At 41.7% G+C, this 18,891-nt stretch overlaps 1 protein-coding gene across 3 annotated transcripts in view; it reads left to right on the top strand.

Annotated features, from left to right (window-relative positions):
• Positions 1 to 18,891, top strand: part of adgb (androglobin) — a 99,341-nt gene that overhangs the window by 6,725 nt on the left and 73,725 nt on the right. For all 3 annotated transcript variants that reach the window (XM_020056004.2, XM_013138438.3, XM_020056005.2), the window contains 6 exons: positions 2,194 to 2,265; positions 2,500 to 2,682; positions 5,342 to 5,481; positions 11,383 to 11,469; positions 15,339 to 15,508; positions 15,882 to 15,965. In XM_020056004.2, coding sequence (XP_019911563.2) covers positions 2,194 to 2,265; positions 2,500 to 2,682; positions 5,342 to 5,481; positions 11,383 to 11,469; positions 15,339 to 15,508; positions 15,882 to 15,965 — 736 coding nt within the window. The remainder of the gene's footprint in view (positions 1 to 2,193; positions 2,266 to 2,499; positions 2,683 to 5,341; positions 5,482 to 11,382; positions 11,470 to 15,338; positions 15,509 to 15,881; positions 15,966 to 18,891) is intronic.

Raw genomic sequence — 18,891 nt, 5'->3', positions numbered from 1 at the left:
ATTTTTTGGGGATACAAAGAGAAACCTACAGGTAACCTCAGGTGAAATACAGACTGCCCTGGAAAAAGACAGTGTGGTTGTTTCAAGGAGCACAATGCGATGATACTTGAACAAAAATGAGCTGCATAGTCGAGTTGCCAGAAAGAAACCTTTACAATGCCAATGCCACAAAAAAGCTTGGTTACAACATGCCTGACAACACCGTGACACGTCTCACAGCCTCTAGCACACTGTAATTTGGAGTGAGGAGACTAAAATAGAGCTTTATGGTCACAACCATAAGCGCTATGTTTGGCGAGGGGTCAACAAGGTCTGTATTGAACAGAATACCATCCCCACTGGTGGTGGAGGCTCACTGATGTTTTGGGGTTGTGTGAGCTAGAAAGGCATGGGGAATCATGTGAATATTGATGGTAAGTTCAGGAAATACTGGCAGACAATTTGCATTCTTCTGCACAAAAGCTGCGCATGACGCTCTTGGACTTTCCAGCATGACAGTGTTCCTAATCACAAGGCCAAGTTGACTCTACACAGTTGACTCTCCACAGCAGAAAAAGGTGAAGGTTCTGGAGTTGTCATCACAGTCTCTTGACCTTAATATCATCGAGCCACTCTGGGGAGATTTCCAATCTGCGGCTCATGCAAGACAACCAAAGACTTTGCATGACCTGGAGACAATTTGCCAAGACAAATGGGAAGCTATACTAGCTGCAAGAATTCGGGGGCCTTATAGACAACTATTACAAAAGACTGCACTGATGCTAAAGGGGCAATACACAGTATTAAGAACTAAGGGTGTGCAGACTTTTGAACAGGGGGTCAATTTTTTTCTTTGTTTCCATGTTTTGTTTTATTATTGTGCCATTCTGTTATGACCTACAGTTGAATGTCAATCCCATGAGAAATAAAAGATGTGTTTTGCCTGCTCACTCATGTTTTCTTTACAAATGGTACATATATTACCAATTCTCCAAGGGTATGCAAACTTTTGAGCACAACTGTATGCTATGCTATAAAATATATAGGCTTAAGGCATATACACTGTGGAAAGAATAGCCCAAGGAACACTGAAGAGAACTTTCTAACATAATTAGCATTTTAATCTGTAGCCTACTCATTTTTAAATTCCCAAAAGTGTTTTTTTTGGTTTACATGCTCAGACAAAATACTTCTAACAATACAATACTTTGAATGTTTTACTCTATATTTATATCTTGGAGGAGCTGAGGCAGGGGTACTGTCACACCACACACATCCCTTCACCATATCAAAAAGGACATGTTAATTTTTATCATATCACAGATCAAATTGCAATATCTAGGGGAAAAAATCGCAGTACGATTTTTTCTTCATATCTTGCAGCCCTATTGACAGTCATGGGGTGTCTGGCATTCGACAATTTCAAAATTGGTTACATTTATTCCGTAAATAAGCAAGCGCATGGAAATAATTCAAAACACATGCAGCACTGCTGTTCTGTTTCTTCCCCTTTCTGCCAGCCGTGTCTTGGAACCCTTTAATTGAAAGAATGAATCGAGGTTCCTGGTTACTATGACGATGGGAGAGCGCTCCATGCAGGGATAGAAATTGAAAGACAGAGAGGAAAAAGCGCTCCCTTGACCCAAAGCGATAGGCTATCTCTCCAGGATCAGTGGAGTATTTAATTTGAATTTGATTTGTGGTCTCTTTGAGGCTATTAACTCCCTAATCAAAAAATCTTTGCAATCATTGAGTAATCCTCGATAGACTCCAGTTGACTGAGGAAAGTTTTCAAAAAGTGATATGATTGAGTTTAATAGATATTTTCATCATTAAGGATTGACCTGTATTTCAAAGGGGAATCTAGTAAATGGGTGATCCCACTGCTAACTAACATTTGCCTGTGTAAAGTGTAGTTGGACACATGAAGTTTGGTAAGTTTTAGCGCACCATTGACTGCACAGAAACCAGGCATTCTTTCAACTAGAATAATGGGTTGTTTGATAGAAATTTCGACCACTTTTTCTGTTAACATGTTAAAAACATCTCTCAGTAACCGAGGATGGTCCTCTGGTTCAAATGTACTGCTGCACTGTGAGTTTCAATCTTGCCATCTGCTTTCAGCAAAATTAGCTTTTTCCATTTCCCATTCCAAAAAAGCATGAAAATGACAAAAATAACTTCTTTAAAATCATCTCATGCATTTCATGGCAGCCTCCTGTGATAGTGGAGAATGAATCATCATTTGACCTGATTGGAGCCAATGAGCACCTGCTCTGCAGTGAGGTAAGCTCTCCACACATTTTACATACCTTTTTATATGACTTATCGCACTGTTGTCGTTTAGTTTCGTGGTATCTAAATGGTAGTAAGGAATGAGACAGAGACAATTACAGATGAAGTGTTTTAGCCATTTCAAAAATGATCTAGTACTCCATTCTCAGACTTGTTGATCAGACTATGGTTTCGTTATTCAGGCTTCCAGTTACTAAGTATTTTTAGTTCTGTCCCTCACATCAGCTCTTTAGGTGGATAATGAGCGAGATCTACATTGTGTGGAATATCTGCAATGGGACATCAGCAGAGGAAGGCTCCGATGCCTGGAAGCCTTGGGAACATATCTACTCTCTGTGCAAAGTAGTCAAGGGCCATAGGCCCCTCTATAACATCTACGGGAAGTACGTGGTCAAACTCCACTGGATGGTGAGTCATTGGGCTAGTCAAAAGAGATTAGTTGTTTCTCTGACCTACATTACCACTGCATTACCTGAAGGCTCAGTCATCATTTTCTGACTCTAGGAATATGGGCTTGAAGCTGAGATCTGTGTTTTTGTGGAACAGTATCATTGGCTGGCGCTGGCGTATTTGTTTCTGTTTTGTTTATTAACCCTGGAGAAGAGTGTCCAGCACTTTTAAATGGAAATGAAAGTACAACGATGTCTTTGGAAAAACGAACACAAATGTTTTGTCTGTGGTTCAAAATAACATATTTGTTTTTGAAAATAATGGCAAATAGTCCTGGTAGTTTACCCTGTACGGATTGCAACTTCTATCAAATTCTCTTAACTGTGAAACCGCCCTCCTCTCCATAGTACAGTGTCATTAGGATACTTTGCTACAACTCTTCGCAATAGGCATTGAATGTCTCTCTTTTTGTGATAACAAGTGTTTTAATTTACCCTGATGTTCTTAACTTGTCTTGAAGTCCTTTATTCTCGGAAGGGGTGAACACACAAACATACTGCTGTATCCTAACTCCACCAGTCAAAACATTTCCTGAGTACCTGAGAGAAAAAAGAAAATCTATAATACATTTTAGTGGACTCGACAGAGAATGGAGGGGGCAGAAAGCAGTCACCCCAGTCCTCTCCACTCTGGGCACGAATCAATCAGTCTCGTCTCTGGGCTAATGTGAAAAGGCTTTGCACGTAGTCTGATGAACGTGCAGGGCTCAACAGCTGTCATCATTCTAAGGATATGACTCAGACGGACACCTTTATGAGAGCAAGGCGGCAGCAGTTAGTCATGCAACTGGGCTTCCGGTAGCTAAAGCGATGTCCACAGTCAAAGTATGATGAGACGCTGGCCTACCACAATCTGTGACCTGCGTGAAGTTGGTCCCCCACCCAATGCAAAACTTTGGCAAAATAGGCTCAATCGTTTGTGCTCCGTTTGTGCTGGTTTGTGCCGTTAACATTTTTGTTTGTACTGCTATCATTTTATAGATATTAAAGAATATTTTATTAGTCATTCTGAAGTCACTCAGCCCCCCAACATCCTCTGAAATCAATGAAAATAGTCTTGTTTGTTTGTGCTTCGTTTTTGTGCCGGTTTGTGTCGTTAAAATTGTTGTTTGTGCTGCTTGGGTACTTTTTATATTAGACATTTATTATTGGTGATGACGTCACTCAGCCCCCCAACCTGCTCCTCAAAATAGGCTAAATCATGTATGCTCTGTTTGTGCCACTGAAAGGTTTGTTTGTCCTGCTACAGTTTAAGGTACATAGCTACATTCCCACTGGATAGCGCACTGGCTTTACTCTCTTTCCACTATAGCTCTGTCACTACCGGTAAAGCAGTCGCAAAAACTTTATCGATTTTGGGCATCAAACATAGGCCTATTCCATTTTTATTTTATCAGTGTTTTTTTTTCAAGTCTGTTAGATGTTTTTATATTTGCTATATTTGCATGTTCTCAATGTTTCACACAGCAATGACAGTGAGACTGCTCAATGTAGAGAGGAGTGGAGGAGGGGAGAATGTAGAAGACAGTCTTGCTGGCGGCCACGAGAAGAGGGAAGTGGCAGAAGCCGCTGTGTCAACATTAGCATGCTAACTAGCACATGGATATGGAGACAATACGGCATCATCTTTTCTCGTCTTTCCCTGCCTCTCTCTATCACTTTGTTTTTTCTCTGTCTCTTTCCCTCCCTCTCTTTCTTTCTCACACATTGTTCTCTGCATCTCCCTCTCTCTGAATGGAGTGAGCTCTTTTCACACCCTGTCCAGTCTCATCTGCAGAGAGGTTGAGCAGTTCCTGAGGGTGATGATTAGGACAGCGGTAGGAGAGAGAAGGGGAGGGAGGACACAGCTGTGATAAGTCAGTCAGATTACAGTGTGCGCTGTGTAAATCCCTCAGACAGCCATTGGACTCAGAGAACAGTGACAGTCTCAGTGATAATCTTTCCAATCTTTCCACTTTTAGAAGCTAAAAAATAAATCCCTTGAAGGAGGGAGGCATGAATCATGCATATAGGAGTACAAATCTGACGAAATTGGCAAAAAGATGAGGGCTCCGGCAGAACGTTATGATTTAACGTGCCGTTTGAACGAATCCTAGTTCACTGCACCTCTCCATCTCTTCATTTTTGTTAACAACTGTAGTGGTGCTCTCTGGTCTGTCTGTGTTTGTGTGTGTGTGTGTGTGAGAGAATCATACTCAGGAGTGCTGAAATCAAATCTATTACGTACGTGAAAAATTGACTACAGGTGTTATATGTACCACTTTTTGAGATACATTTAGAATAGCCCTTCCTACATGGCACTCTTAAGGGCAGTGCTGATAGAATTAGTCACAGATGTTTAAAACGTCAAATTAATTGAAGAAAAGCTCCCATTTTCTACCGTTGTATCAACGTTGAAATGAGATTACTGTCTGTCCAGCTGTTAAAGGAAATCGAATAGAGAAAGGTGCACTGGTAGTATTGGCCACTTAATCATCTGGTAAAGGAAAGTCCCTGGTCTATTCGTTGTTGATCTCTCTCGATCTCTCCCTCTGAATCTCTCCCTTGCCCATTTCTTTCTTCCTCCATCTGTTCTCTCTCTCTCTGTACCCGCTTACTCTATTCTGTCCCCCTTTCAGGGCTGCTGGAGGAAGATCACTGTGGATGACGCGTTGCCGTTCGACAAGGAAAACAACCTGCTGCTACCAGCAACGACGAACCAGTCAGAGCTGTGGCCCATGTTGCTGGCCAAGGCTGTTATCAAACTAGCCAACACAGAGTGAGTTCAACCATAGTTTCACCTTTACTGACACGTAAACTCCACCCTAAAAGACCAGACACACATTTATGTTCTGTTATCAGTCTTTGAGGCCAGCACGATTGCTAAAGAAGTAACATTTCACGCCCTGTATACTTCCCCATGAGGTAACACCATACTTTGTAATTGTACTGGCTAAGGGTAGAAAAGCGCAACATGGGTTCACGAAATCAGGTTTGTTTGATGACATGACAGAATCAGACTTGGCTTGTATGTGCATTCATGTGATTGTATGACATAATTTTTTCAATTGTATAGCTGTCAAAGTTCGGGACATTCTCTAAATGTTTTATATCAGCCAGGAAATCAAGAGTCTCTCTGCTTGTTAATCTTTTATGTCCCCCAGTGAAAGTTCAGAGGAGATAAGGCTCCACACAATCTTTTAACATGTGTCTGTCTGCATGGATCATTATAAAAGCATACATTTTGAATTTTCCTTATCCGTTTAGTCTGGTTCCATTTTTATATAAATTGAAGCCCAGTCTGTGGTTCAGTACAATTTTTAGGATGGTTTGTGACTCGTTTGTCAGTGTTACATGTGGAGTAAGGCCATACGGTAAACATCGATCAACTTCCATTTTGTGATTCATTACTGTCTATTGGACCGGATGGGCACAGTGTCCCACAAGGTGCAGTTAGACCCACAACCGTCTGTTTCAGTATACACACATGCACATTTATTATGTTCCTCCACTCATTCAGGTTTTTTCTTTAATTGGTCACCTGTCTGTTTATGCACGGCATTTACATACATACACAGACAGATGTACACACAGATCATGTGAAGTTCTCTGATAAAACTATTATTTTGTATACTTTAAAAATAATCAGTGTGTGACATTTGTGACATTTTCGTGAAATATCTCATGTATGTAAGTATTCAGGCCCTTTATTCAGTACCTTTCAGAAGCATCTTTGGCAGCGATCAAAGATTTGGGCAGGTGTGCCCATTATTATTTTAAATTCTCTTAAGGTCTGTTAGATTGGATGGGAAGCGTCAATGAACTGAGATCTTCAGGTCTCCCCACAGATGTTCAATGGGGTTTTTGTGCACATTTTGACTGAGACACTCAAGGAAATTCAGTGTGCTTGGGGTTGTTGTCATGCAAAGATGAATCATGAAAGATGAATCTTCGCCCCAGTCAAATGTCCTATGCACACAATGTATTTATTCTTTGTTTATCCTTACCCTCAAAAGGTGGTTGTCTTTCTAGCAGGTCCTCCCATCTCTGCAGAGAATCTCTGAAGCTCTATTAGAGTAGCCACTGGGTTCTTATTCACCTCCCTGACCATAGCCCCTCTTGCCCAATTAGTTTGACTGGACGTTCAGCTCCAGGAAGAGTCTTGGTGATTCCAAATATCTTCTGTTGTTCTGTTCATGTTGATGTAACCCACACTGTGCTCCTGTGAAATTTCAATGCTTTTGCAATTTTTTATAACCTTTGCCAGATCTATGCCTTTCAAACTTTATATCTCTGGAGGTGGACTTCATGGATTTGTTCTTGCCCTGACTGGCACTGTGAAGTGTGGGACCTTATATAAACAGATGTGTGACTTCATCAATCTTGTCCATTTCATTGAATTTGCCACAGGTGGACTCCAAGTTCTAGAGATATCTCAATGATGATCAAAGGACACAGGATGCATCCATGCTCAATTTGGAATGACACAGAGTGGAAAAGGGTCTGAATAGTTATGCATGTGAGATATTTCAGTTTTTTATTTTCAGTAAGGTGACACAAATTTAAAAAAGGTATTTTTGCTTTGTCATTATGGGGAATTATGTGTAGATTGATGGCAAAAAAGTCAATAAATTAGAAATACATTGTGGAGAAAGTAAAAGGGTTGGAGTACTTTCCGGAGGCACTGTATGAATTATGTTGTAACGTGTGTGTATCCACTACAGGTCAAAAGCTTTAGAACACCCCCATTTTTCAAGTTTTTATTTACATTTTAGCAGTTCAAGTCAGGGAACAAGTAATGCGTTAACAACTTACAGCTGTTCGGCAGCAAGTGAAGTAAATTAAGCCTTGAAAGTTGATGCTAGCAATTCCTATAGGTGTCCCGACTTTTGTTGATTACTTACTAACCCTGTGTTTGTATACAAACTGTGTTGTAACAGACTGTGTTAATACACCCTCTTAAGCATTACATGGACAGTATTGCACTGTAGGAAGTAGTATATGGCTATCATAACAGTGAGGTCTGTCTTGTTTTAAGTGAAATTCAAAAGAAAGTCAGGGTGTCAGTGAGTACAGTGTCCTACATTATCAAAAGTAATTTGTAAACTGAAGGATACTCTGATCAGAAAGACGTCTGGCAGACCCAAAGCCACAACAGAATCAGAAGACAAGTTTCAACAGCTTGTGTGATAGGCCGCTCACAGGACAACAGCTTCAAGAGCAGCTTGTCGAAATAAGCAAGTCTTAGCTTCAACTGTGAAGAGAAGACTTTGAACTGCAGGTTTGACGGGCGGAGTTGCTGTAAGCAAGCCATTTCTATGATGGGAAAATAAGAAAAAAAGGCTTTTCTGGGGCTTCAAGTACCACCAGTGGACTACTGAAAACTGGAAGAAGGTCTTATGGGCCGATTAATCTTTGGTTTTTCACGCAGGATTTTTGTATGCCATCGTGTAGGGAAAAGGATGGTTCCTCAGTGTGCGACACCAACTGTCAAACATGGCGGGGGAAGCGTGATGATGAACCCACAAGTGCAACACATTTGTGTGAACCTCTGCAACAGTGTTAAGAAGAACTTTCCAAACAGTATTTGATTCCATTTTGGAGAATGCTTTGAGTGTGTTCAGCTGTTACGTCTGCAAAAGGTGGCTTAGATGAGTCAAAAATGTTGATTACATTTTGTTAAACAAAACAACTCCATTATTTCTTTAATCTCATCTCTCATTTCATCTTCATCCGCTTATCCCGTATCGGGTCGCGGGGGCATCAGCTCCAGCAGGGGACCCCAAACTTCCCTTTCCCGAGCCACATTTGCCAGCTCTGACTGGGGGATCCCGAGGCGTTCCCAGGCCAGTGTCGAAATATAATGTCTCCACCTATTCCTGGGCCTACCCCGAGGTCTCCACCCAGCTGGGCGTGCCTGGAAGACCTCCCTAGGGAGACGTCCTGGGGGCATCCTTACCAGATGCCCGATCCACCTCAGCTGGCTCCTTTCGATGCATAGAGCAGCGGCTCTACTCTGAGTTCCTCACGGATGGCTGAGCTTCTCACCCTATCCCTAAGGGAGAAGCCAGTCACCCTTCTGAGAAAAAACATTTCAGCCCCTTGTACTCGCGATCTTGTTCTTTGACCCAGCCTTCATGACCATAGGTGAGGGTAGGAAGGAAAATTGACCGGTATATCGAGAGCTTTGCCTTCCGGCTCAGCTCTCTTTTCGTCACAACGATGCGGTAAAGCGAATGCAAAACCGCCCTCGCTGCTCCGATTCTCAATATCCCGCTCCATTGTCCCCAACACGCGAACAAGACCCAGAGATACTTGAACTCCTTTACTTGGGGTAACGCCTCATTCCCTACCCGGAGGAGGCACTCCATCGGTTTCCTGCTGAGAACCATGGCCTCTGATTTAGAGGTGCTAATCCTCTTCCCAACCGCTTCGCACTCGGCTGCGAACCGGTCCAGTGAGTGCTGAAGGTCACAGACCGTTGATGCCATCAGGACCACATCATCCGCAAAAAGCAGCGATGAGATCCCCAGCCCACCGAACTACAACCCCTCCCTACCCCGACTACGCCTCGATATCCTGTCCATAAAAGTTACAAACAGGATTGGTGACAAAGGGCAGCCCTGGCAGTGGCCAACCCCCACCTGGAACAAGTCCGACTTACTACCGAGAACTCAAACACAGCTCTCACTTTGGACGTACAGGGATTGGATAGCCCTCAAAAGGGACCTCCTCACCCCATACTCCTGCAGCACCTCCCACATACGCCTTCTCCAAATCCACAAAACACATGTAGACTGGATGGGCATATTCCCAGGCTCCCTCCAGGATCCTTGCAAGAGTAAAGAGCTGGTCGGTTGTTCCGCGACCAGGACAGAATCTGCATTGTTCCTCTTCAATCTGAGGTTCGACTATCTGCCGAACCCTCCTTTCCAGTACCTTTGAGTAGACTTTCCCAGGGAGGCTGAGAAGTGTGATATCTCTTTAATTGGCACACACCCTCTGGTCCCCCTTTTTGAACAGGGGAACCACCACCCCGGTCCACCTCTCCTTAGGCACTTTCCCCGACTCCCACGCAATGTTTAAGAGGTGTGTCATCCAAGACATCCCCCCCACACCCAAAGCTTTCAACATTTCTGGACGGATCTCGTCAATCCCCGGAGCTTTGCCACTGTGGAGTTGTTTGACTACCTCAGTGGCTTCTGCCATGGAGATTGACGATGCTTCCCCATCAGCCTCCAGCTTTGCCTCCACTATAGAGGGCGTGTTAGTGGGATTTAGGAGTTCCTCAAAGTGTTCCTTCCATCGCCCAATTACCTCCTCAGTTGAGGTCAACAGTGTCCCATCCTTACTGTACACTGCTTGGATAGTTCCCTGTTTTCCCCTCCTGAGGTGGCGGGTGGTTTTCCAGAAACACCTTGGTGCTGGCCGGCCATTATTTCTTTTTTGTCACCAATTGTTATTTGTTCTCTAATTTCAGAGTTCATTAAGACTTTTAACTGTGTGAATTTCAGTAAGAACTGGAACAATTGAGGTGTTCTAATACTTTTGACCAGTACTGTATGTCTGTGTTCCAATAGGTGTCTATTTCAGTGCTAATGTAAATGTACTGTACATGTCTCGCAAGAATAAAGGGAACACGTAATCATCACAGTAAATTCAACTTCACAGATATCAATTCTGTTCAGTTAGGAAGCATAAGTGATTTTGAATCCATGTCACCTGTTTTGATGCAAATGAAAGTGACAACAGGTGCACTGGAGAGGCAACCGCAAGACATCCTCTGATCTGGAGACCTCCACATGCTAGTCAACAGTACCCTGACTGCTGTTATGTACTGGGATGTAATCCTCAGGCCCGTCGTTAGACCTTATGCTGGTACAGTGGGCCATGGGTTCCTCCTGGTTCAGGACAGTGCCTGGCCAGAGTGTGTAGGCAGTTCCTTGATGACGAAGGCATTGATCCCACTGACTGGCCCTCACGTTCCCCAGATCTGAATCCAATTGAGAACCTCTGGGACATTACAGCTATGGAAAACATTAAGAGACCACTGCACCTTTTTCTTTCTGTTGAAAAGGAAGGTTTTGAGTGAGGAACAGAAGGGTTAAAATTAAGAGACTACTGCAAATTGAACGCTTCTGTTCCTCACTAAAAACTTTCCTTTTCAACTTTTATGGAAAGAAAAAGGTGCAGTGGTCTCTTAATTTTGTGTGTATCGGTGCATCCGATGTCGCCAAGTAGCGCCACAGACTGTCCAGGAGCTCACTGATGCCCTGATCCAGGTCTGGGATGTGACCCCCAGGACACCATCCGCCGTCTATTCAAGTGCATGACCAGACGTTGTCGGGATTGCATACAGGCACATGGGGGCCATACACACTAATGAGTCACATTATGAGTTGCTGTGATGTTATTCACGTAAGTTGGAACAGCCTGTGATTTAAATTTTTTACTTTGATTTTTGGTGAGTTTTAATCCAGCCCTCAGTCCCTTGGTAATTTTTGTTTCTATTGACTGTTGTTACATCATTTTGTTTTCAATGAAGTAAAGATTTTGATCCTTAATATATTTACTTTATTGAGACCCGATATGTAATTTAAGTGTTCCCTTAATGTATTTGATATACCTTTGAGTGTGTATGTATGTTTGTGTTTTGACTTTAGTGGTGTTTGTGTTGCAGTGTGGTGTCAGGACATAGAAAGGGCCAAGGAGAGTTCACTGTCATCCATGCTTTGACGGGATGGATCCCAGAGCTCATCCCTCTACAGTAGGGTCCTCATACACTTACTTTTTCTCCTCCATTTTTCTTGTTCTGCAGGATAAAGTGCTTAATGGCGTATGAGTGTGCCTGGAATATCCAGAATATCCTGGATTTTGAGGACTGAGCGTACATTTCAAATAGGTTGTATGCTCTGAAAGGACATTCCCACAGGGTTAGGGACTATTCTTTACATTTTTTGATTGGAAAGTATTCATACAGGTATAGACCAGGGTCTCTTTCAGTTGAGCTCTGTAACTGCAGTGTTACATAGTTTACATCAAGAGACACACTTTAGATTTGCACATCATGCAAAACTAAAGGACCAATGTTTTTCACAGTATGGTACACACAGAATGTTATTAACTTTTGCTGTTGTTTCTAAAGGCACTCCATACGTCCTGGTACCTAAATGCTCAGTGTCTGGTGCCTAAAATGGATGCAGTGAGACACTGTTAACGTGACGACAATACGCTGTTTTTTGGGGGGTAGCAGGAGGGTGTTGATCTCTGCCTCTGCAGACCCCTGGGAACTCTACCCACCAACAATGCATGTGTGTGTGTCAGGCTTGGAAATGTGTCATTTTAGGGGCAAGGCCATTTGGCCTTTGGTGTCACAAAAATGTGTAAGGCACAAATGCCACATGCCAGGGGACAATGGTCATTGAGTGAAATAAGAGGATTTGGAGCTTACAAATAAAGAACTTGAATTGCTTATAAAAACATGATTGACATAAAAATATTATTCACTTTTTTAATATCATACTTTGAATAATAACTGATATGGTTTTTCCACATAAAGTTAAATGATCATGTTTTAATCCTTGAAATTACATCTATTGACGGTAATGTTAAGACTAGCTAGCTCGAAGGCTTTACGTCAGTTCCCCAGAAGTAGAAAAGTAAGCAAAGTATCTTTTAACATCACAATCACCTGCACTAATGAGTACGACCTAAATAAACAAATATAGTGACTTTTGTGCATAGAGAAAGTCATTTTAGTTTTTACATGTTTCACCACAAACGCTGCCATGTCGAGTGGTGTCAAACCTATCGTTACTATTCGGATTTCTCAAAAAGCGTTGAGGTGTATTCTCCCACTCTGAGGTCGGAACTTTCCCAGTTGCTCATGAACGCACCCTCCAAAACAGAGAGGTTTAATTCAGTTAAGCACTAAATTGTAACGGTCCCAGCCTGAGGGGACCGTTCCACTTCGTGTTTTCTGTTTGTCCTTGACTTGGCTTGTCCTTGTATGGTCTTTCCTGTTCTTGTTTCAGTTAATCTGTATATTCCTTTCACCTGTGTTTAGCCCCCACCTGTTTCTGTTTTCCTCGTTAGTCTGTGTATTTAGTTCAGCCATTTTCTCCCTGTCCCTGTTCGGTCATTGTGCTTGTCATGTTTTCTGTACACCTGGAACTCCTGAACGTCTTGTAGTGGCCGGTTTTCCACTTTGCTTTCTTTGTTTTTGTTTATTAAAAAGGAAACACACCGACATTCTGCGCCTGCTTTCGTCTCCCTTCCTAAAACGTGACATAAATAATCATCTATCTATCTATCTACAGTTTATATAAAAATTCTACACACCCCCGTTAAAATGTCAGGTTAATGTGACCTATAATGTGAAAAAGTCTATTGAAAAACAAATTGAAAACTTCAAAAGTAAAAAATAACAAATAATAACCTGGTTGCACAAGTGTGCACACCCTCTTATACCTGGGGATGTGGCTGTGTTCAGAATTAACCAATCACATTCAAACTCATGTTAAGTAGAAGTCATTACACACCTGCCATCATTTAAAGTGACTCTGATTAATCACAATCACAAATAAAGTTCAGCTATTTTAGTAGGATTTTCCTGACATTTTCTTAGTTGCATCTCAGAGCAAAAGCCATGGTCCGCAGAGAGCTTCCAAAGTATCAGAGGGATCTCATTGTTGAAAGATAGGGGAAGGGTACAAAATAATTTCCAAAGCATTAGCTATACCATTGAACACAGTGAAGACAGTCATCATCAAGTGTAGAAAATATGGCACAACAGAGACATTACCAAGAACTGGACTTCCCTCCAAAATTGATGAAAAGACGAGAAGAAAACTGGTCAGGGAGTTTTCTAAAAGCATGTGGGAAAATGTGTTATGTGTGTGGCGCAAAAACAACACTGCACATCACCCAAAGTACACCATACCCACAGTGAAGCATGGTGGTGGCAGCATCATGCTTTGGGGCTGTTTTTCTTCAGCTGGAACCGGGGCCTTAGGATTGTGGGAATTTTGAACAGTTCCAAATACCAGGCAATTTTGGCACAAAACCTTCAGTTGTCCGTTAGAAAGCTGAAGATGAAGTTCACCTTTCAGCACGACAACGACCCAAAGCACACATCCAAATCCACAAAAGCATGGCTTAACCAGAAGAAGATTAATGTTGTGGAATGGCCCAGCCAGAGCCCAGACCTGAATCCAATTGAACATCTGTGGGGTGATCTGAAGAGGGCTGTGCACAGGAGATGTCCTCGGAATCTGACAGATTTGGAGCACTTTTGCAAAGAAGAGTGGGCAGATATTACCACGTCAAGATGTGCCATGCTAATAGACTCCTTCCCAAAAAGACTGAGTGCTGTAATAAAATCAAAAGGTGCTTCAACAAAGTATTAGTTTAAGGCTGTGTACACTTATGCAACCAGATTATTGTGTCTTTTATTTTTTCCCCCTCAAAGATTTCAGTTTGTTTTTCAATTGAATTGTTCACATTATAGGTCACATTAAAGGTGGAAAAAGTTCTGACATAATTTATCTTTGTCTCATTCTTTTACATCACAAGAACCTGGCATTTTAACAGGGATGTGTAGACTTTTTATATCCACTGTATATATCTATCCATCCATCCATCTATCACTAGCTAGCCTGCTTATCTGCATGTAGTCCGTTCTTGTGGTTGTTCTCAGTTGTAAACTACAAACAAACTTCCGAACAAACTGCTGACCATGACATTTTGACAGTAGCAGGGGCACAAAAGCCATGGTGACTGTAGGGTGTACCATGATTTTTGTGGCATCACGGGCAGAGTGAAGGGCAACATCATGAAATTCCTACGCTGGTGCGCGTGCTCCAGCATAGACACACCTACTCTGCTTTGCTGTATAGGGGCTGAGGGGCTGTGGGATCTCACATTGTAATTTATTCCAGGTTAAATCTGGTTATGGATTGCTGAACACACACACACTAACACAGTTATACTTTCAACTCCAGCCGCATCCTCACAAGGGATTCAGATTAAGCAGCCAGCGCAGGAGGAGAAAACAGTCTATTGCTGTCAATGAGTCATAATAAGCATAATGACAACCCAATCATTCAGTAAGCTTAATTAAAAATGCTGTGCGGGAAGTGGGAAGTGTCCCAATCAAGTCTGTTATTAATTAATATGGAATTCTTCCAGGCCTAAGTAACATTGATCACGACTCACAACATTCATCCGTTAATGCATTCTCTATCACGGCGGACAATTGACTGGGCTTAACTATATACCAGACAAAAATAACTACTAAATGAGAAGGAAATTATGTTAGTGCTTTCGTCAGAAAGTGGGTCCTAGTGTGGTCCAGAACACTAGGCTTTGTGCTGCTGTAACATGAGATTTAGTACCTAACAGTAATCTTTCAGTAAAAACAATTTCACCCACTTTCTCACCTTTGAAATAAAGTATAAAAATGCCCCAAAATTCGGAAATAATAATTATTTAGAGCATGGGACCTGAAGTCATTAATCCTCTGTTCCAATCCAGGACATTTTATTAGTATAGCACACAAAACTACTACACCTCCAATTATGTGGACTTTAGTGATATCACAAATGCTTTTACAGTGTCTTGTCTCACCTCTTTAAGGTCGCGTTACCTGGACAAGGTGTGGGACTTCCTGAAAGACACCATCCCCAAATTTAAGTACACGGAGGAGGAGCCCCTCACCCCGGAATCTTCTGGAGCGATGGAGTCCGGTCTCAATGAGGGCAATAGCAAGTCACCCACTGCAACCAAGACTCCGGAGAAAAGCAAAGGTCTTTCTCTCCAGTTCAGTACACCTCCGAACCTGACACAGATAGCAGTTATACTTGCAGGGATTCGTTTACAGCTTTGATTACATAGTGTCTTATAGAGACTCAATTAAGACATTGATTTAATTAGGATCATGTGTATCTGGTCTGTGTTTTCATGGAGTGTTGAGTGTTTGAGATAATCAACTGACCAACAGATTAAGTGAATGGATTAACTGATCTGTCTGGGAAAGTCTAAATGCTGTGATAGACGGCACTGCTGTTTTTCCACATACGTATACAAACGCAGGTTTCCATTTAACTACTTAGTTTTGCTATTTTTTGTATTTAGTAGATATATTTAGTAGTTGTCTAATGAATGTTATGTTGTTTTCAGATTCTGCCAAGAAGAAAGTGAAAGATGTGTATGAAGATCAAAAATCGTCTCCCCCCAACACTGTCCAGCCCAACATTACCAATAGTAAGTCAGAAAGTTACACACTCATTGGGGCATTTGTCAATATGCAAATGTTCTTAGAATATGCAAATTGGAGCATGAAATGTGTACACTTCTAGAAGCGTGCATCCATGCTTCAATGGATTGTTGATGCATTATGCTGCAACCACATAAAAACAACAACCAACATCGTTGACAACAATGGTGTCTAGTCTAAAGGTTCTTAACTCTAAAACCAATATACTTTAATGCTACAGTTGTGCTCATAAGTTTGCATACACTGGCAGAAATTGTGATAGTTTGGCATTGATTTAGAAAATATGACTGATCATGCAAAAACTTTGATTTAAGGATAGTGATCCCATGAAGTCATTTATTATCATGGTAATGTTTGGCTCCTTTTTAAATTTAACAGAAATCACCCAAATGGCCCTGATCAAAAGTTTACATACCCTTGAATATTTGGCGTAACAAGGTAATGGAACTTTATAAAAAGAAATCAAAAGCCTTGGAAATGCCAGTTAGTACTGTTCAATCACTTATTAAGAAGTGGAAAATTCGGGGATCTCTTGACACCAAGCCAAAGTCAGATAGACCAAGAATATTTTCAGCCAAACTGCCAGAAGAATTGTTCGGGATACAAAGAAAAACCCACGGTTTACCTCAAAAGAAATCCATGCGGCTCTAGAAAAAGATGGTGTGGTTGTTTGAAGGAGCACAATACAAGAACAAAAAATAGCTGCAAGGTCGAGTTGCCAGAAAGAAGCCTTTACTGCGAAAATGCCACAAAAAAGCCTGGTTACAATATGCTCGACAACAACTTGACACGTCTCACAGCTTCTGGCAAACTGTAATTTGGAGTGACGAGACCAAAATAGAGCATTATGGTAACAACCATAAGCGCTATGTTTGAAGAGGAGTCAACAAGGCCTAGAGTGAACAGAATACAATGGTGGTGGCTCACTTATGTTTTGGCGGTGTGTGAGCTTTAAAGGCATGGGGAATCTTGTGAAAAATGTTATCAGAAAATACTGGCAGGCAATATGCATTCTTCTGCATGAAAGCTGCGCATGGAACGCTCTTTGACTTTCCTGCACCACAATGACCCTAAGCATAAGGCCAAGTTGACCTCCTGTGGTTACAGCAGAAAAAGTGAAGGTTCTGGATTGGCCATCACAGTCTCCTGACCTTAATATCATTGACCCACTCTGGGGAGATCTCAAATGTGTGGTTCATACAAGACTACCAAAGACTTTGCATGACCTGGAGGCATTTTGCCAAGACGAATGGGCAGCTATACCACCTGCAAGAATTCGGGGCCTTATAGACAACTATTACAAAAGACTGCACACTGTCATTGATGCTAAAGGAGGCAATACACAGTGTTAAGAACTAAGGGTATGCAGACCTTTGAACAGGGGTCATTAAAAAAAAATCTTTGTTGCAATGTTTTGTTTTATGATTATGCCATTCTGTTATGACCTACAGTTGAAGGTGAATCCCATAAGACATAAAATACATGTGTTTTACCTGCTTACTCATGTTTTCTTTACAAATGGGACATACAGTATATTACCAATTCTCCAAGGGTATGCAATCTTTTGAGCACAACTGTATATCCACAAAGTCAGATTCTATTTAGGTAATGAATTGATTTCCAATGTTCTGCATTGGCCACAGTGTTCTCATTTTGACAAATATATTAGGTTCTGTATAGTATAATTTAGTGGTTACCAAATGTTATATTTAGTTAAAATTAGTCTCTCGTGTCCACATTTTCCATTCAGGTGACAGCAAACACTATACTACAGTATCTTCGAATGCTGTCCACTGGCAATATTGTTCAAAACTATAAGTGTTCAAAACTATTGTTCCTTCCGAATATATAACCACGCTCAGGGCCCTGGGACCGGACACCACCCTCTGCATCTGGATCCTGCACTTCCTGACAGTCAAACCACAAGCTGTGACGATGCGCTACATCTTAACACTTGGTTCAACTATGGGTATATCCTCAGCCCTCTGCTGTTCTTCCTATTTCCATACGACCGCCTGGCCATGCACAAAGCCAATTCCATGATGAAGCCCTGATAACCAATAAGGTCAATCTACAGGGTGGAGACAGGTTGAAAAACTGGCTTTAACGTCAACGGAACGGTTGATTGTTGACATTCGGAAGCTGAGGATGGACATCAACGCTAAGCAGGTTAAAGTTCATTGCCATCCACATCACTTGGAAATATTCCCAACTAGTGGAAAAACAAACTCACTGTTGAGGAAGACACACATCATGGATTCCACACACAAAATACCGCAAACAGTCCCTTACGGCAATGCAGACAGGCATTGTCAGGAACCTGCAATAAGCATTTCGTTAGTGGGGAAGACCCTGTATATCCCCTAGATTATAAACCTGACATTTCCTCTCAATCTATACAGTTAGGTTTGGAATTATTTGGACACTTACACAATTTTCATAATTATGGCTCTGTACCCCACCCCAATGGATTTGAAATAAACAACCGAGATGCAATTTGCAGTGCAGATTTTCAGCTTTAATTCAAGGGGTTGAACAAAAATATTGTATGAAACCTTTAGGAATTGCAACTATATTCATACACAGTCCCCTTATTTCAGGGGCTTAAGTGTAATTGGACAAATTAACACAATCATAAATAAAATGTAAATTTTTAATACTTTGTCAAGAATCCTTTGCAGGCAATGACTGCTTGAAGTCTGGAACACATGTACATCATCAAACGTTGGGTCTCCTCCTTTGTGATGCTTTGCCAGGTCTTTACTGCAGCTTTATTCAGTTGTTGTTTGTTCGTGGGTCATTCTGCCTTGAGTTTTCAGTAAGTGAATTGCATGCTTGATCGGGTTAAGATCAAGTGAATGACTCGGCCATTGCCTAGAATATTCCCAGGATTTTTTCTGGTTCAGAATAGGC

The sequence above is a fragment of the Esox lucius genome, chromosome 18, assembly GCF_011004845.1.
Source record: "Esox lucius isolate fEsoLuc1 chromosome 18, fEsoLuc1.pri, whole genome shotgun sequence".
NCBI lineage: Eukaryota > Metazoa > Chordata > Actinopteri > Esociformes > Esocidae > Esox > Esox lucius.
Note: the sequence above shows the minus strand (reverse complement) of the source record. Positions and strands in the feature narration are given on the sequence as shown.